The 20,723-nt window shown below is 43.7% G+C and overlaps 1 protein-coding gene across 1 annotated transcript in view; it reads right to left on the reverse strand.

Annotated features, from left to right (window-relative positions):
* Positions 1–12,696, reverse strand: part of SCUBE1 (signal peptide, CUB domain and EGF like domain containing 1) — a 218,052-nt gene extending 205,356 nt beyond the window's left edge. The window contains exons 1-2 of the mRNA XM_037390251.1: positions 12,576–12,696; positions 9,675–9,797 (exon numbers count right to left, since the gene is read on the reverse strand). Coding sequence (XP_037246148.1) covers positions 9,675–9,797; positions 12,576–12,663 — 211 coding nt within the window. The 5' untranslated portion in view covers positions 12,664–12,696. The remainder of the gene's footprint in view (positions 1–9,674; positions 9,798–12,575) is intronic.
* Positions 12,697–20,723: the final 8,027 nt, after the last annotated feature.

Raw genomic sequence — 20,723 nt, forward strand, 5'->3', positions numbered from 1 at the left:
AGAAACTAAATCAGATTAGGAAATCTATTCACCTTGTCCACCAACACCTTCTCCCTGCTATAGTATTTCAGCCTCTCTACCCCAGTTCGTTGCTTTTTCAGTGCAAACTGATTATAGGGCCATGCTGTAATCCTCTGGGTTTTCTTCCACTTTTGGGGGATTATTTCAGTGATATTCTTCACAGCATAGCTCCACATCAATTGCCCCTATGCAAAAAAAAAAAAAGGGGGGGGGGGGGGGCAGCAGGGCAGGCATGATCAAGCGAACAGGAACTTCCTAAATCGGCGCATTGAGGGAGGGAGTATTACTCCTTTCTTGCCCAGACTGTACATACAGTTTTCCTACAATCTCCTGCCATACATCCTCGATCCTAGGGCTACCTGAGGCTTGGTCAAAACTGCCCTGTAGTTAAGGCTCCCAGCTATCCTGGTCTAGAAGAGGGCAGGACTAGTACCATGGGTACAGAGACTGTATCCACCATCCGTGATTCCCATTACCTCTACAGTGTCCTAACAGCATCACAGTGGATGCTACCTGGCTCCAAACCCATATTAGTAGAGTTTATTTGGGCAAGGGTTAAGGAAGTAGCAGAAGGTCACATTCCCCAACTCCCCTGCCATCATCCAGCCAGAGGTTCCCTGAGCACATCATGCAGCAGCTTACATTCAGCCTCAGAATAAAGAGTGGGTATTTCAGCGGTGCAATGGACACACATGAAGACAGTTCCATAATTAAATGGGAGCTGACAAATGATGGCCAACAGTCATGCAAAGATGTCTTTCCAGCCAGTCACCTTAAGGAAAGAGCCGTGAGTCTGCAGGGGTGCAAACAGCAGGTAATGTGGTGAATGAAAGATGAACTCCGAGCTGGTGGGGGGGGGCAGGAAAGAGGTGGAGAAAAAGGGAAAATGCTGACAGCTGGTGGGAGCTGTTTTGACTTGAAGACAGAACTCAAGTGAGAGGACTGGTAAAAGGGGTCCTCAGAGCTTACAGCTACCAGCTGTCCAGACCCAGAGGTCTTGCTGTAGGACACTGGCTCTCAGAATAATACTGCTGTAACTGCAGTAAGCCACTGAGAGGACAATGGAAGGAAAACTGAATAAAATAAAAAAGAAGCAGGTGAAAATACACTAGAAGAGGACAAAAGAAAGAGAAGCAGGGGAATTACAAGGTTAAGAGACATCCGAGTAACAGAATATACAAGACAACATAATGAAGACCGCAAGGGAAGGGGACTGCACCAGAAGTAAAGGTGACAGGTGGGAAAACAAGGAAAACGACACAGTGTCTGGCAAATGTATAAAGAACAAAGACAAAAGGAGGACAGATTCTTACATATTGAGCTTAGTACATGCCATTTATGCTCCTTCATTTTATTATCATTTTCCTGGCAGATAATTTCCACAGTATATTTGGGGGAAAGGAGAAGTTCCTTCTAAATACCAAGTTTACATCACCACAGGAGACTACACTGGGTTCTGCAGCTTAGCAACTGTTGGACTGATGAAATTTTACATACATTTATAAGTTCCCAGAGTGCCTATAGACCATCCAGCAGACAGGGAGCTTATCAACTATTTAGAGAAGTGTCCTTGGAAAAAAGCATATTTTTTCCAAACTTAGATTTAAATGTAATGCTGCTGAAGAATGAGGCCATACTTCTATCAGCATGGTATTTGTTTATGCAAAATACAGTGGTATTTGTATCCAAGAAGCATTTCTGGAGGGGGAAAAAAAAAAAAAAAAAAAAAAAAAAAGAAGAAAAGAAGTTGGAGCAAATGTTCTAAGTAACAATGGAAGACTTCCAACCTGGACCATCGGGGGAGCTGTTCACTGAAGCAGTATTATGGGCTGCCAGAAAGTAGCTCTTAAGAGGTAGCACAGGGTAGGGAAGAAAAGGGAGAGAGGAAAACAATAGAGTGTGTGATACATGGGGACTGATGGCACTACTAGCAGTTAAACCGATCACGTCATCTCAGCTAAGGGATATTCTGGTTTTATTGGATAAACTCATGAACAAAGTCAGAAAAATAAAGCAATCTAAATAAATAACAAAAGAAAAATTGAGGCTCAACCCTGGCCAAACAAAAGTCCTCTTCAACGAACAGAAGCATGAAGGAGAAAAGAAAAAAGTTATCATAAGCTCTTACTTAGACTGTAATAAAATTCTGTTTTATTACAAAATGTTCTCAAGAGTATTTTCTTGCTTGCTACTTCTTCTTCATCCTCTAAGAAACTCCATTCCCTGAAGTAATTCAGAAAACTGGCAAGCTGGGAATTGACTATTAAATGGTACCAGACAACTTGTGGGGAAAGGGGGAGGGGGGTGTGGTGGTTTAGCGGAAGAAGAAAAAGCACAGATATAGAAGTCTTCAGAACTGGATTCTGGGAAACACTTTTATCAGTCTAAACCAAAAAAAAGATGTATCAAGTTACCCAATCAAATGAGTAGGATTTACAGAGAGAGAGAAATAAAAAGAAGTAGTTACTAGCTGAAATAAAAAAGGCTAGTTTACATCCATACACACCCCCACACCCATTTTTTGACAACATGTACTGCTTCATTGCTTCATTCTGGAAGCTGCCTTCAGTGAAATCAGAACAATGGCTCACCCAGAGTAAAGCTATAATCCCTGTGAATAAAACTGGGAAGGAAGATTTAACCCCAAAATAAAAATTACCACAAAACTGGGAGGTGGCAGAGCATCTCTTCTTCTCTGCTCAGACAGGCTGCTGCAAGCCAACAGGAGAAATCCAGCATCACAGACTTGTGGCAACAGATCTCATCCAGGAGACAGCCATTATGTGAGGGTGACATAAGTTCAACACATGACATTAATGCCATCTGTTAAGATATTGTAACTGTAAAACTAGAAAGGACAGCAGTTTCAGTACCTAATACTCACTACAGACCTCAAGATTACTGGACGACCAGTTCAAAAGTCATTAGATCAGTGTCAAAGCCTCAAGCACTAAACTGTGATCGAGTCACAGAATGGTTATACAGAAGATAACAAAATTAGAATAAGCATATGATCAAAGGATGAAACAATATTTAGGAAAAACGTTCACATTCCATCTTCCTGGATGGCAAACAGAACAGATAGACAAAAGGTGTAGATATTTATGGTTTTTTTGGCAGGGGGGAGGGGAGGGGGAAACTCATCACACCAATACAGAGCTACTCAGAAAATTCTTTGCTCCTCCAACAGATATGTAGTGGGATATTACTAGCAGATCTGACCAAACGAACTTCCCAGAGCACCTTCTTGCAAGCAATAACAGTAACACTATAGATGTAGTGATAATATTCAGCCTGAAATGATTCAATCTTTGCAAGATCAGAGAGGATGATCCTTCCTTCAGGGAATGAATTCACCTTCTATTGCAATTAGAAGAATCATCCATCAGGAAGAAGTCACTTAAGCTGCCTCGTTCAGCAGCATCACTGTTACTCAGCAAAGACAGATAGCAGAAGCCTTAGCCCACTAGAGTTGTGCAAGCATCAAGATGCCCAAGTTTCAGAAACCAAAGGACACCCAACAGTGTTCATTTACTCTCACACAACATCATTGATAAAGGTGGTCCAATTAAGAAAGAATTGCTGAAAGTAGATTGATGGGACACCATGGCGCTCAAAAAAAATCATTGTTCCATTTAAGAGACATCCAGAAGTCCTGTACTTACTTACCCTGCAGACATGAGGCTTCAGTGTGAGATACTGGACCAGGAGCTGGGGAACAAGAACTCTGAAATGTCCTGTGCTGTTTCCAGGTTGATTGATTCAGATATTTGGATTCAATTTTGAAAAGCATGAGAAGAACACAGCAGATATTTGAAAGACTACAGTGAAATTTAAATCCAATGAGTAAGACCAGCTTCTTAAGAAAATGAAAGATAAAACAGGTGAACAAGATTAAAATTGTAAGAAGAATATTAAGCCAAGTCTGGAGAAACAATCATCATTATTCAAATGAGAGTGATGAGGAGATAAATTTTCTGTATGTTTTTCCAATTGCTAAGACTTCTTTAAAATCCTTTAAAAATAGATTTAACAAACAGGTATAGGAAGAAACTTGGCCTCACACCCAGAAAATTACTGAAGATGATAATGAGTGGTTTATCTATCTCACACCCACAAAATTACTGAAGATGATAATAAGTTGTTTATCTATACCGCTTCTGATTAACTGTAAATGCAATGAGCTATCATTTTAAACTTTAGTGTATTACTGCAAACACCATGAGTAGGTTAAATTTTGGTTTAGGGACATTATTGCACTTGCAGCGTGAAGACAGAATTGCATGTGATAGACCCAAGAGTCTCAAATCCTTGCCAAGGTAAGAAATTCACTATCCTGTTGTTTCCACAAAATTAGAATTCCTGGTTCAGAAAATGGCTTTTAGTTAACATTTTAGAGATGATCTGCGCAGTACTCTGTGCTTTTCTGTCTGCAGCAACAGATTGTGTCAGAGACAAAGCCAGAACATCAGTGGAAGCAACAAAATCTAGGTATATCAATGCAAGTATTTGACCAGGTGCATATTACTTCCAGTCACTGTACACAGATTAGGAAATGCCTTGCTGGATTGTTTGGCTGTACATTTTCCAGAAGCTTCCTTCAGCTAAGCAGCCCTTAGGTTCAGAAAGGACAATCAGTCTGTTTCCAAATGGACAAATGCAGAATATAAACTGCTATGGGGCTGAATACATCTGTGATTGGGGCAGGAATGGTTTATCTTGTTTGAGATTGTGTCATGCTTAAACCCAGTGAGGTGCTATCATTGGAGTAATCAAGAATAACAGCCCCCTTTGCAGATTACCATGATCACCTGCCTGTTTATCTGGAATTATTATTTACATTAGGAAAAGGACTGCAAGTACATTAACATATAACAAACTACATCACCAGAACTGCTCAGGCCTACTCAATGGTCTGTCAAGCAGAACTGCTGCTGATACAGCACAAATTTCCAACACGAGCAGAAACCTGAAAATCCCCCTCTCGAGGCAGACTCTGCCAAGATGCTTTGCCATGGTGCACGTATGTTGCCTTCAGCGAGAAGTCCATTAACAACATTATGAAGCTTCACAGGAGGAATGAAAAAAAAAAAAAAGTGAGCATCTCTCTTCTGTACAAAGAGTTCAAGAAACATGACAACTGATGAGACCAATTGTTAAAAGAACTGAAGAATAGTTACACAAAAACTATGAAAAACAGAAAAAAAAGCACACCAAGAGAGACATCTTATTCAATATGGGAAAGCTCAGAGCAGACTTTTGCAACCCAGAAGCAACAGGTCCCAGTGAACATGTCTTAAGGGAAAATCCCATGCACCTAATCACATCCTCTACATACTGCTGAGAAAGAGTCCTACATGTAAGGTATGATCCAAAAGAAAAAGAAACTACAGTTAGAGCAACTCACTGAAGTCACAGTCGCACTGGGAATAAACAATAGGCTGAAGGAAAAACATGTATAAAATAGAGAATATAGTTAACGTGCTAACTGGATATAAAAAGGGCACAGAAAAATATCAACCAGAAACTATGCAGAGTATTTTAGCCATTAATGGCATAAGAGTTTGGAACAGCCTGAGAAGTAGGACAGGAAAAAAAATTACCTAGGTTAAAGAGCTAAACCCCTTCATAAACTGTTCAGTGACAGAGTACCCTACAACAGCAAACATGCAACACTGGCACTGGGGACAAAGGAGGCCCTGTCAAGGCCCAGGGAACCTCAGGACTTGGAATCCCTTTGAACCCTCTGGAATGTCCATTGCTTTGACACAATTTTTCAGCTAACAATTTTATTGAGATACCAACCTGTGGGGAGACCAAAAGTCAATGTAGAGAAGGTAAGGACAAAGACCTAGGGAGCATGAAAGAGAATGCTTGCAGCTGAATGCAGGCTACTGCATTTGAGATACTGACTAAAATCACACCAGGGAAGATTTCCTAGGTAATAGAAGGTCTGCCAGGGCAACTGAGTCAGTTATCAATGAAAAGATTTTGTATATTCAATAGAAATGGACGACTGCAAGCAAGTATTTTTTTAAAGATTACCTGGGTTGGACACATTATTGTGTCCTACAAAAACACCAGCTAGAGAATTTATGGCCAAAGGATACTGATATATTTTGTGAGATGTGGAAATATCATCAACTGAAATCTACAGAGGGAAACAGGAGACAGGGCACAGGGAAGAATGAGCAGTTCCTATCTCTGGAGAAACAGTTGTGCTTTATGGGAAGAAACATGTCAGCTAGTTCAGACAAGACGACTACCCAGAAAAAAAAGAAAGAAAAAAGGTAGGGTAGATCTGCAAACTGTGAAGTCATCCCCAGTCCTCAGAAACTCTGGAGAAACCCAGTCCAAAAGACATTTTGGAAGAAAAGCAAAGTTCAGAAACTAATTCCCTGCTAAAGAAATTCAATTGACTGTCAAGAAAATGTTTCATTTCAGTATAACTGCTGCAAGAGCTTCTCACATGTACTTAAAGGAATGTTTGTGTCTTATGTACTTCTCCCCACCCTTTAGGTCAGAGCAATAAAATATGTACAAAATCCTGCACGAGTGGCTGGGCTCCACATTCACTGCACTAGCCTAAAGATCCCATTTCTAAAACTACTCATTTTCTTAGAATAAAAAACTATAAATCAATAAACAAGAGTACACAAATACCTATTCACATACTGGACATATCTGTACAAATATATGCTCCATTGCTCTATAAAACTGAAGAATTATCCAAATTGTATTAATTCCCATACTCTATCCCTTTCTCTAAACATGCATTTTAAGTAAATGAAAGCAATATTTAAGACTGATGTTTAAAGTAAATTGACATGCACACATCTGTAAATTAATTGTAATGGCTCAATATAAACTGGCAGATCACTAAAATTTATTAGAATAAGTTTGATCATATAGTGTCATTTCTTTAAGCTCACTGCGCTATATAAATTGCAGTTCTTCCTATTTAGAAAAATCCGGCTGTATATGAGAGCCTGCACTATAAGGGAGTTAGTTATGCTATGATGAATATTCTTTAGACATGAAGCAATACAGGTAGATTGCTACAAACTTAGAGGCACATTATCTGTACAAAAGACATCCTTTCCTAACAGGTAACTAGTTTCAGTGATCAAAAAGCATATTTAGAAAAGCTCAGTTATAAAGACCCAGACTCATCTAATGACCCAGCTTTAGTTTTGGCAAAACAAAAAATATTCGGTGTATTTCATCTTTGTTATTACAAGCGCAGTCACTCTCAAAAGATAATTTTTAATGGCTGATTACTGGTGTTGTCTTGTGACAGAATATTAATTACCAATCAATACTGCTAGTCTGTTTATTTCTTTACATTTTGAATACTTGACCTCAAGATGCAAAATAAACCCACCCTATGTGAACAGCAGACCTGAGGCAGATCTTGGGTCTGCCACTGACTTCTATGACCCTTCCATCACCTCTAATAGTTTTGAGTTTACTCACTCTTTGTAAAGGATATAATGGTATCTGCCTGCCACTGAAGGTACATTACTTCAGTAACAAAGTTTCAAAGTACTTTGAGATCAAGAGGTACCACACAAGTAATCTAAAATAAGCTCCAGAAAGGAAGCATAAAAATATTTCAAGTTTTCTGCTTATCCCAAAGTTTGATATTAATTACATACTTAAGATATAAAGCTGATGCAAAATCTTTAGAACTATCACTATAACATTGTAAAAATTTCTGTACCATGCATAGTAACACCTTGTTTAGACACATTCATTTACCGGACTAATACTGAACAATTAACATTCATGCAGGATGTGTTGCAGTCTGCCCCAGCTTAGTTTACTTATCAAGCTTGTCAGACGCTAAATTCTGTTAGATATGAGTTTGACATCACCCACAAAAATTCCATGGGATTCTGTATATCGTTCCACACAGACATCTGATTTTTTACTACTTACTGAGCTTTTTTACTGAACCAAAGTAAGTCAGACAAAGAGAAATATGTGTATTAAATAAGCATGAGTATCAGCCAGGTCTACCATGAAACAGAGCTCAACAGCTAAAATATGAATAGTTAATGCTTAAGGAAACTTTTGATGTGGAAACCCAATACAACGAGAAGTACCAATTCTGAGAATGCTGTAACCTCCACAGCTGTGGCCTTCAGTACATTCAGAGCTCTTTCTCTGGAAGAGATGAATAGAGGAAGAAGTGGTGCTGAATGATTATTCTGTTTGCAAGAAAGAAAATCCAGCTTCCAAATGAACAGCAGCTCAGAGATGCTACAGCACCAAGAGATGGACAGTAAGAATCTGTCTCTGTCAATTTAAACCCAAGACAGAAAAATAGGACAACCACAAAAATGCTTTATGAGGGCACTTGAACAAACACTTTGGAAGTCCATGGAGAATAATATGTGGTTTCAAATTTTTGTAGACTTCAGCAAAGTCTTTTCTAGGTCTTTAATCTTTTTAATGGACTGGCCATATACTTTTTTAAAAGTTTCAGTCTGCCATAGAAAGAGAGACTTGGAAGGAGAATTTTTATAGCTGCTAAGCATCAACAAATGGAAATAAAATAACAACCTTGCACCTTTTATTTGTAAGGCATTCTGCTGTGATTACAATATTTGTTCTTTTCACCAGAGAACAATCTCTCTGCTGAGGTTCAATAGATGAGATGGAGTTCATAAAATCTGAAATACGAGTGTACACAGTGCCTAATAAAACACGCTAGGTCTTTCTCAGTTGCAAGGACTGATGTAAGGACATAGGGAAGTCAAACAACTTTTGAAAGTGTGTGGTAAGTACAATAATCTGAAACAGTTGCTTTTAAAATAGTGTTCTACAGACTACGCATACGTGATCACGACACACATAATGTCAAAGAGAAGCAAGCTCCAGTGTCCCGTTCGAGCGGATACAGGAAAACACCTACTGTAACTGACCCGGGGGGCACATGGGTGAGAAGAGTGACGGTAAACCACAGGTTAGCCGAGCGGAAGGTGCAAGTTTTCCTCTGCCTCAGAGGGACGCGAGAAGAGCGACCAGCACAGGCCCACACCGCGCCGGGCGAGGGCACGGGGGCCGCAGGGCGGGCGGCTGCACCGGGGGCGGGCGGCCCCGGCTCCCCGCAGCCCCGCCGGCCGGCCCGGCTGCGGGCCCCGGCATGAGGCCTCCCCGCACGCCACCAGCCGGGAGACACGGCCAGCCGCAGGCACGGCGGCCCCGCTACCGGCCCCGGCAGCGCCCCCCGCCCGCGCTGCCGGGAGCGAGCCAGGCGGCCCGGGCCGGCGGGGCGGGCACACGTGCTCGGCACTGCGCCTCGAGCCCGGCCGCAGCGGGGCCAGCAGCGCCGGGACAGGCTGGTGCTAACCCAGGGGTCGCCTCGGTGGGGAACGCCCCCCTCTCCTTCTTTTTTTCTTTTCTTTTTTTTTTTCTTTCTTTTTTTTTTTTAAACATAGGCTGGTGGACATGCTGTTTGTGATTGCGCACAATTAGCAAAAGCAGCAGGGGGATGCTTGCCAATAAACACCGAGATTTGAAGTTAAGCAGCTGTAAATCTGCATTAATCGTTTCAGGAATCCAGCTATTTACAAAAGCTTTTAAAGAGCAAACAAATAAGAGACGGGAGGGGAGGAGAGATAGGAGAGGAGCCAAGCTGTCCTTACCTTCACACTGTTTCCCTTCGCCTTTATAGCCTGGCTTGCAGATGCATTTGTAGGATTTTGGTGTGTTTTGGCAAATTGCATCGATGTGACAGTCATCCGTAGCTTCTGCACACTCGTCAACATCTGGAAGCACAGAACGAACCCCAAGGGGACAGATAAGAAGGGAGACCTGAGATACAGAAAACCGTCAAGGATAGATACTCCCCTTGAAGAAGCTGCTTGCTTTCCTGCCTTCCGAGCGTCATCCTGGAAATGAGAACATCTAAGGTTAAGTAACCGAACAAACCGACGTGTTCCTCTCCTTAAGTCATTTGTAAGCACTGCTCCACCAAGCTAGAGGGGCTCGGTGCCACGTTTCTGCATTAGGAAATCATTAGACATACTAGAAATCAGCGTCTGCTGTATAGGTCTGGTACTGGAGATCCACATCTTAGTAAAACAAGAGAGCGTTTAAATGACCTGTAAGAGGAGGGAAAAAGCTCATTTGCATGTTCTAGCAAAGAGATCTTCTTAATTTAGAAAGATAGACCCTAGTTTAAGTAAACTATGCTGGCGGGGGAATGAGAAAAAGAAATATTTGAACAGTAAACCCACGTTAATCCTTTTTATTAAGAAGCAAGAAAATAAATAAATGGAAGACCGTATGAAACTCGGTAAGTTAGAGTGGAGAAAAGCAACCTGCAATATCATCATCTACATGGCCTAAAACTCATTTAGAAGGAAAAAGTTCCAGCAGTCTCCCTGGCCCCTGCTCGGGCGGGTGCCTTGCTGGTGAGCTGGGCTCTGCAAGGGGGGACCGAGACCGCTTTTCTTGTTTTCAGGGTAGGAAGCCTTTACAAACATTTCAGTGACGGGCATTCGTTTTCTCCCCCGGATTTAAAGAGGATGGGGGAGGGAGGGGGATGAGAGAGAGTTGAGATTTGGTAGTCGTGGGAATGTTAATGAAGTGAACATAGAAAGAAAAAAAAAAAAACCAACCTCCGACCTATTCAGGGATGGGGTGTGCTGTTAACATGGGAACATGTAAAGCCCTGCCTGCCCTGCCCTGCCCCCCGCGCTCCCCGCAGCCGGTCCCCGGCCGCCCCGTCCCCCTGCGCGAGGGGCTGCGGCGGGGCCGCCGCGGGGGGGGCGCTGCCGCCGCGGGGAGCCGGGCCGGGCTGCCCGCCGCTGTCAGCCGCGGCCGGCGTGTCCGCAACGCACCTCGCACGGGTGTTCTCACCACTTCATGCCAGAGCCACATGTGGGGCTCCCTACAGGAGAAAGGCTGTCAGGGGAGCGCCCTGCCCGGGAGGGGCGGGTTAGCAGCCCGGTAACAGCAGCAAGGCTGCACAGAGCGCAGCCTCCCCCTTATTTTTAGGAAGTATCGAGGAGGGAGGGGTGGTGCGGAGGGAGGGGGGGGGGACATCCAGCAAGAGGCATGTGCAATTGGTTTCATGCCAATTAGATTAACAGATCCTCAAAAAAGGTGCACTAAAGTGAAAACAGCTTTATTGTTAGCCTGAAATCCTAACGCTAATTGTTTCAGAAGTGCTCATTCAGCCATCTCCAGTGATAACACACGGATCCTTCAAAGTCACCGGGGACAGGAGGGGGCTATTTAAAGAGGGGAGGATAATCAGACATTGTGCCATGGCAGAGAGCAGAGAACTTCTCTGAGAGGTGCAGGCTATGACGGCCCCGCGGGGCACCTCAAGGATCCCAGCAAGAGAATTGCCTGGACTCTGTATTGTTACTATTTTTCTAAAGAAAGGGGAACAGAACGCAGAGCGTTGTATTTTCAGGAGAAACGCAGGGCTGCTGTAATCTGTTTCCTTCTTTCTTGTCCATTCGTTTATTTTAACCGCTGACCCGGTTTCAGATCTAGCTATGATTTACGTGAATTAGCTTAGGGGGTCCCAGAGTGTTGTCCAGATCAGACACAGCTCCAGTCAAGCACAAAAAGAAAAGAAGGTAGTGGGATTTTTTTGTTGTTTGGTTTTTTTGGTTGGTTTTTTTTTTTTTTTTTTTTTAAATGCTTTGGTTCATACTTTTGACTCATGAAATCGGCACCCATCTCCCATCAAGATCAGCAAAAGTGACAGCTGGACTCTTTATAATGCCGTCAAAAATTTAAACTGCATTGAGCCAAGGGGGACATTTCACAGCAACCAGAGGATGCCTGGGAGTCAGGCGTGAATGCCAATGAGTCAAATGAAAGGGCAAAACCAAATATGAGCCCCCGCTCCGCATCTCACGTTGCGTTTCTTGGACTTTAAGAACTTCTACACCGACTTCGTTCATTTTGTTGCACTTAAACTCTGCTATCTGAGGAAAAGGGATTTTTCCGACCCCCTCCCCCCCCCTTCACCTTAAAGGGTTTCTTCTAGCACAACTTCAGAGACTGCATACGCATCTTTAAGAAATTAGTTTGGGCTTACAACATTCCTAGGCAGATGGGGTTTGCGGTGGGGGTTGTTTGTTTGTTTGTTTTTAAACAGCGGAGCAAAGACTTAATATCATTACTGCTATTAAACAGATAGGAGCGCGGCTGTTAAGAAACACCGGGTCTTTGGGTTAATGCGCAGACAGGGAAAACCTGTGAAGATACAACAGGCAACGCTTTCCCTGTGGAGTCTCTAGGGTTCAGCACAGATTTATCTCGTAGGCACTTAAGGAAAGTAACTTTTTCTTCCCCGTCTCTCCCTCCAGACGTCCCTGGGCTCCGGCAGTGTCAAACACGCGAGAAAACGCCTCCCCACCACAACTTCCAACACCCCCGGCACCATAAGCAGCACGAAGTGACCTCCCCCTCAACACCTTACGCCAGGGAGAGGAGAGCGGACGAACACGGTCCCCCCGGGGCCATGGCTCCGCACCGCCCGAGCCTGGGGAAGGCGGCACGGCGGCGGAGCCCCCTCTTACCTGCGCCCCCGCTGCCTCCCGCCAACCTGCCGGCCCAGGCGAGAGCGAAAAGAAAACAGCAGCGCCGCGAAAAGCAAACAGTGCCCATGATAATGATGCGATCCCCGGCCCCCGGTGCCTGTCTGCGATAAGGGACGCGCTCGGGGCCGGCCGCGCGGAGCCGCCGGCGCTGACGCCCTGACAGCGCCCCGCTGATTCGCCGGGGCTCCCGCGGCGGGGGCGGTGCCGGCGGCCGGGGCGGGCCGGGGCGGGGCGGGGCGGGCCGGGGCGGGCCGCCCCCAGTGCCCCCGGGACTGTCCGAGCCCCGCCGCCGGGGGCGGGCGTGCTGCTCGGCGAGGCGGGTGAAGTCTGCCCCGCCCCGAGAGGTGTCTGCTGGTCAGGCGTGTGGTCCTTACCGGCGGGATGCCCGCGCCCCCGCCAGCTCTCCCTCATGTCTCCCAACAGGTAGGAAGCCCGTAAAGAGCCGTCGGGGCCGTTACCGGGCTCCGGCCCCGGGCGTCCCCAGCTGCGCCCCTCCGCGGCTGGGGGCGGCTCTGGGGGGCTTCAGCCCCTGCCCCTCGCAGGGAGCCGGGAGGAAATAGCTCCCCCCGAGCCGCGGGCTTCGAAGGCAGACAGTCCGGCGAACCCGGCCGCCCATCTCCTTGACAACCGCTGAGAGGGATTTGTCCCCCGGCCTGGGCTCTAAGACTACAAGAAAACTTTTGTGTCCCCCCTGCCTTCCTCTTAGCCTCGCCTAACTCCGAGCGCTGCCGTTCACACTTGCCTCGGGTCATTGCCAGCCGCTGGGCTTCCCCAGCGTTCCGAGGGCTCTGCCGCGGCGGCGCTTGCCCCTCCCCTCCCCGGCCTGCCTTGCCTTGCCTTGCCCTCCCCGGCCTTGCCTTCCCCTCCCCTCCCCGCCGGCCTTCCCCTAGTCCAGGCAGCCGCGGCGCTGCAGGTGACCCACATGGCCCCGGACCGGCCCAGACGTTCTCCAAAACCATCAGGGAAGCTGTAACTGCCCCTGTTGCAGACACGTGTTTATGAGTGTCATGGTCACCACCACCCTGAAGGAGAAAATCCTTTGGGTTTAAACACAAACATAAGAAATTTGCCCCTCTTAGAGGCAAATTTCATGACCCTGAGGTCTTCCAGACTGATCGTTTTTGAAGGACTGCAACACCAGACATCCCTTGTTATGACTTTGCACCCCTATTCACTTTACACATACCTTTCTTTCTTTCATAGAGGCCCAAGTCCCCATCGCCCCCCCCCCCCCCCCCCCCAAATGCTTTGCTACTTTAGGTTGGTGTAACTCCTTCTAATTCCCCAGCAAGGCTGCCCGTTGTGTGCAGCAACCACTCGTCACCCGGATAATAAACACATCTCGCCAGAGCCTTAGATGCCTCTTTTTTTGTCAAGTTCCTCCCAAATGTATGCATGTTTCAGTACAATACGCTTGCCCAGAGAGTAGCACTATTAAGTATCTTTAAGCCTGAACTGATGGGAAGAAAATATAGGAAAAGTTGCTCAGCCCAGCTGCCTGGTTAGTACAAGTACGCACCACTACTTTTTTCCTTCATAAAACTAAATAAATCGTGCACAGCTCAAAAGCTGTTTGCTTTCTGAATGTTTACACCTCTGCTTTGGGCATTCCCGTCCTTAATCCTTTAGCGGTGGGGCAGGGGTATTATTATTTTAATTCCAGCCCCTTATTTTTGTGTGACTATGCCGAGGTTCAGCTGTGAATTCCATGCTCCAGCCTTCCCATGGATACACTGCGTGTTTCTCCCATGTAGGTCCCCCGAGGGATTACCTGGTACCTTAGAGCTCCACCTAGTGAGTTTTGTGGCGTGCTGTAGCACAGCGACCATCTCAATTATATCCGCTAGCAGCGTGAGCTTTACTTTATTAACACACGTCGATCTTTCTGGAAAGGCTCATATTTTCAAAGACTTTGTCCTAGGTGAAAAACAAGACTAAGCTTCTTACTAACTTTACAAAAAATATTTCATAATTGGCCTTGTATATTCCATTTCCTGAAATCATGCTACAATTTATCATGGGATAAATTGGCCAAAAAGTTTATTTTCCATGAAGAAATTCACCAGACATGTCTAAAAATGAACCACCTCAACTTTTAAAAAGTCACAGTGTAATGAAAAGGTTGTCTAAAGCAAAAAACCACTCTAATTGCCTTGGTGACTTGCTCTCTAGCACATATTGTAACTGATGCAGTTAACATCACACTTAAGTTACTCTTACAGAAATCACTACACTTGTGCCTTTTATCTTCTCTGATCCTATGCACTTATAACCTGTACAGTACCAACACTACCGACAGAGCACTCAGGAAAGGGAGCCACCTTAACCCAAGTATCACACTATTTGTTTATGTCCTTGTGTACTCCAAGGGTTGCATGCAATTGAAAGCTGAAGATCCTTCCTATCAGGTGTCCATCTTCTAGCAAGCTTGCTTCTGGTTTTTTTTTTCAAACCAAGATCTTGACTGACAGAACATACCAGAAAATACCATGGTGCAGTGCTCATCAAAAAAGGTCCTGAACCTTAAGTCAGGATCAGCACATACAATCAGGAATATGATCCACAGTGCCAGGCTGAGTATTTCCAGAAGGGCCTTTTCAGCAGTTTTTCTTACTAAACTTAGAAGGCCACATCTTAGAAAAGGGATCCTTGTGGATTTTCACCTTTTCCACTTGTAATTATGCTTCTGTGCTTGTTTATCATCATCTAACATCATTCCTATGCTCACTGCACAGATGTTTTAATGAAAAATTTAATATTGGAAGTGTATTAGCAGTAATGGCCAAGCAGCTTCCTCTAATGTGGAAACCAAGAGCCAGATTCATGACTGTAAGTCTGCTCTGTGTAACTGGGGTAAGCAAGGGCTACCTGAATTGAAGGTGAGGGGGCCTAGCCTGGGCACCACCCCCGTTGTTTAAGCTCTCTACCAACGTACTCAAGCTCTGCCTGAAAACCTTAGGGCAGCCTGCAGTGACAGCTTACAAGTTAATGCCTTCTAATGTTCTTCCATACCAATGTCTTCAAAGCATTTGGGGGAATATTCCAATAAAATAATAATAATGAGATGTTTTATTAGGACCCATCTCTTTACAGAGTAGAAGGCCCATGAACACCTGCATATGGGGAAGACCAAGGACATAAATGTAACTGTGGCTGCAGAACAGTAGCCTCGCCTTCAGAACACCTTCTCCCACAGACACACACCATTCCGAAAATACTTTAAGACAGAAGAGCATTTGCAGAATTATTTGGTTTCCCAGTTTGCTATTTATGAACACCTGTATGTTGGGGGCAGATGCTGCCTTCAGGAGGCAAAACAAGCTATAGACAGGGCTAGGAATCACAGCAGTCACTGGACAGGGACAGGCTATGCAAACCTGAGTTAATTGCATCTATGTTTCTGTTTCTTCCTTCTGTCCATCTTGCCCTTTTACAGTCCAAGCCCACTGTAGCAGGACCTGTCTATCATTATTAATGCACCTTACAAAATAGCATACTAAACTTACTTTGCCAGTCTCCCCAACTGGGGCTTTCATGAGGCCAGTAAGACATATAAACCCTGACAGGAGAATAATTTTAATTTCAGTTATTCTCTTTCTCCGAAGTGTATTATGAAGGACTGAATGAAACTTGGCCCCCTTGTATAGGGGACAAGGAGGCCATGTGCCAGAATTTGTGCAGAGAGCATATATACTTTGAACCCTGAACTGTGTTTTCTCCAAACTTTATTTAAATCTTTTCTATTACAAAAAAAGGAACAATGTAAACCCAGCTCTTCAAAGCAATATAGACTATTTTGCATTTCTACATGTACTTAGGGGAAGCTTTTGAAACTAGAGGCAATGGATATGCATAGCACCACATGCTCAATGCTTTATTACTTCTTTCCAGGAAAATACAGTTATCTAAGTTTCCCAGAAGTTAAGCAACAAGATACAACTGAAGTATTTCAATGATTTGTCCTTGTACTTGGGAGGTGTGTGCAGGGGAAAGGCCATGATAATCCATAATGAAAGTTTTGTGCACGAAAATCTGGTGTCTGAGAGGAGGATGATATTTTTTCTTTTTCCTTGGAGGGGTTGGGGAATTACATAGCGGCTGGTGTAACACTCCAAAGGGGATATTTTAGTCCATTGCTTTAGTGAGATTACAATCAATTTTATCTCAGTCTCTCATCAGTGAGACAATGGTTGAAAGCTTGTGGAAGTAGTGGTAAATTTGAATATTCTGTCCAAAAAAACCCAACAGTGTAATCCATACCAAACTTTGAAAAGATATATCAACTCACACTTGAGGACAGCTACTCTCCTCTTCCTACTGTGATGCTACCTTCCTCCAAAAGATGTCACCTGCTTCATCCAACTTTTGTTGCCAGGGTGCCAAAAGAGATTAAAACTCATACAAAAGTATTTCCCTAAACCTGTAAATCTTTTAACACGGTGGATCATGATATGCCTTATTGAGCATTGCTTATCCACAAATTCATAAGCTGCTTTTCCCTTAACTGACTTATGAACAGTTTTCCATTCAAAAAACTGCTTTAGCAGCTGGAGGGGTGTGTGTGGGGGGGAGTTCCTAGAAAGAGTAATGGAGATATTTTTTTTTCCTTCCTGCTTGGATTGTAACCACTGAAAGGGAAAGATGATGATATTAATGAAAAGCTGGAACATACTGCCATCACCACAAAAAGTGGAGTAGATCCTCCATTACTGGTACTCACTCCATCCTGGTAAAAGGCATGTTTTGCCAAGATGAAGGTTACATCTCAAAACAGGTGAATGATGACTTGATACATAAAGAGCTAGGTAAAACTCCATGACCTGCATTATGCAGGAGACTGATTACAACAGTCTCCCTTAAAATTAATAAGGGAGAACTATAAAAGCTGCAAGAGAAATTGTACAGAACAAGGTTGTGTGTACTACCTGTTATGAGATTTATACCACAGCAAGTGGAAGAAGAGGACATGCACCTGTGGAAACATGCAGCTGAAAAGGATACTTTTTTTTTTAAACTCTGTGGCCAAGGATACTTTTAGAGGTGCTGATGTGTCTTTGTGTTCACAAGGAGATGGGCAGAAGCATTCCAAAATGGTTTGGTTTTAGGAAATGAAGGCATAAGGGAGCCAGAAGGCAAATATCAAGGCCAAAAAGATCCTACATCAAAAAAAGGAAGACTAGGAAAACTGTAGCTGACTGTTCAGATTTCTGTGCCAGTAGATATTAGAGAAAGAAAATGGATGTTGAGAACACTCTTCCATTTAAATAAAAAACATAACAGCTGACAGAAGCTAAGCCACAGCATATTTACCTGGATTTCACAGAAAGATGTAGGAGGTGCTAAAATGCCAACATTGAATCCTGTCCTGGCTGCAAAGGGGATTAAGTAAGCAAGATCCCATTACTCTCTATCTATCCAGTAACTTTAGACTAGAGCAGGATCAACATTTTAACCCAACGACTCTTCCACAGAAGCCTTCAAAACCGTGATGTTATGCTATTAGAAGTTCTGGCTCCTGATCTGGTACAGATTACTTACCATTGTATTCTTATCATTGGCAGCTCAACTACTCTCAAAAGAATTTCACTGATTATTGTGATTGCAAAGAAATACGTTGCATTCTGCTGTTTTAACATGCTATCCTCTTGAACACTCCAGTTTGCACAGTCTAAAAAGGTCAAGCAACTTGGAAGAAAGTACTGTCTTGGGTATTTAGGCTTATGCCAGCCATTTTTAATCTTAAATCCCGGACAGTCATTAACCACTCTGACTGCACAGGACAGCAACAAGAATTCTAACAGCCCAACAGATGAGAAAGCTTTTGGGTTGTTGTAGGAGACATTTTATGATCAGTCTTTTTAAAGTGAACTTGTCCTTCAAAAATGGCTACAGCTGGCTCTGATTTCTTCTTCAAAGCTCTGATTAAGGCACTCGAGCAGAGGCACTTTCTGTTGTTCCCTTTCTTACTGTTATCCATGATCTGCAGTCACTTATCTGTGCATCTTTCCAGTCTAATCAAGGCCCTGAACATGCAAGGAACACTGAAGCATGTACATATTCATCAGCAGGACTACTCTTGCATATAGACTTCTGCAAAGACTGTCTCAGCAGGCTCAGAATCGTATATTGCAAGATAAAGAGAAGGGGCCATGGCCTCTATTCACAGTCGCTTTATCTTTCAGCTCAGCTCAAAACCAGATGTGGGGAGTAACGTGGCTCTAATTCACATGGGCAGTCCTCTCTGCTCTGTAGAACACACAACAGCAGTTCAGAGGAAAAAGCTGATTATGCTTCACGGAGGACTTAATATTGTGAAATTTGATTTAGTTCCAATTTAGAGCCCTGCCTACCCCACCAATAAAAACCATTCCCAGAAGCCCCAAAACTTCCAGAGGCAAATTTCAACTGCAGCCTGGTGGAGCAGCTGCAGAGGTGGATGAGTTGGCAAGACATCTTGCCAAGTCATGGTAAGATCCTGTATGACTCCTGCATCAGTTCTTTTGGACCTTTCCTGAACCCAGAATGTTTCAGTTTAAACATTATCAGCAGCAACAAGACTCTAGGAAAATTCTAAGAGAAGTTCTTTAATCAAAATTCTTCTGGACCCCACAAATCCACAAACAATTTCAGGTTGTTTCTCAGGACACCTTCATGCAGAAACGGAAGAAAAATACCTGTAATGTAGCCTGCTCCTGCAATTTTCCTCTTTCCCCACCCACCCAGTCACTGAGAGCTAGAGTGAGATTTGTGTACTGATTTGAAATTCTGCATTCTTCAGGGAGGCCCACAGTACTGAAGCTACTCTCAAGACTTTCCCTTTAATTTGGTGTAATATGAAGAGAGTCCACTGCTGTTGAAAATTAGATAATTTTGTATCGCAGCATCTGTTCAATTTACTACAGGGAGAAAAACTCTTCCATCAAAAACATCTGGAGGACCAAGGACCAGGTCAGGGCATCAATCCCTTTAACAACTCAAGACCTAGCTAGCTAGCTCCAGTGGTGGAGATTTGCATACAGATTTCCTAAACCAAATATGCTTATTTTAGTGCAAGTGTATATATGTACTTATCCCCTTGTTTAGCTGCAATCTTTACTGCACGTGATCCACAGTGTAAGAGCCCGTTACCACATAAAGTTAATCTTAAGCAAGAAGTATGTTGCTAAGGAGATGCTTTAGACCAAGCCCTGACTTTATCCAGTAAGCCTGGTCCTATTACCAATAACTTTTATCCTAGACGAAACCTGTGTTGACCAAGTAGTTTTATGCCAAAGTAGGTGCCTACATTGAAATATAAACACATATGATTCTTTGTACTGTAATTAAATACATTTTAATTTAGTTATTCTGTTCATCCTACACAGCTGAACTGAGATTGGCTTCAATCAGGGAGCCTGCATCTCCCCTGCTTTGAGTGTAAGCCTCAATGAATATGAATATAAATAAATTTATGAAAATGAATATAAAATACTCCAGCTGTCACCTGGAAAGACAAGTATCAGGTAGATGGCAGTGGAAAGTCTGGCCTAGTTTTGTAGCATGAGGACTGTGGTGTTCACCTGATGAGGAATGACTAGGAGCGCAGCACCACGAGACAATGAAAGGTTCAAAGTAAGAACAAGCAAGGTGCTGTTTCCTATAGTCCTGTAGTAAGCAATTCTGTTGCCATCTCTAGCTACACTCAGATTAGTCAAGGATTGTGACAGAGAAGAAGTTTCAACCACTTTCCAGTAAACAGAATAGTGCTTCTGAACAGAGAAGTGTTCAAAGCAGGGAGAAGCCAATTTTTCTCAGTGCCTTTTAAGAAAGAAGGAAAAAAATAGACTGTCTTACCTCACAATAGGTTCTTTAAAATACTTGGATGAAGGCTCTTTAAATACCAGAATATTTAACTTTTAAGAAGACTGAGCAGATTCTTTTCTGGAATGATAAACTCTGTTCCTCACATTTTCAGATATTCAAACACTTAAAATATTGATGCAGAGAACTATTGTGAGCATTACCCAAGGAAGATGAGCATGTTTTAGTCCAAAAGACTCGGCAAAGTAAATGAAAGATAGAAGTTTGACCTAAAAATACAGTTCTATGCTTAGTGTTTTAATGGGCAAAATACATGTAAAATTCCAT

The sequence above is a fragment of the Falco rusticolus genome, chromosome 5, assembly GCF_015220075.1.
Source record: "Falco rusticolus isolate bFalRus1 chromosome 5, bFalRus1.pri, whole genome shotgun sequence".
In the NCBI taxonomy this organism is placed as follows: Eukaryota; Metazoa; Chordata; class Aves; order Falconiformes; family Falconidae; genus Falco; species Falco rusticolus.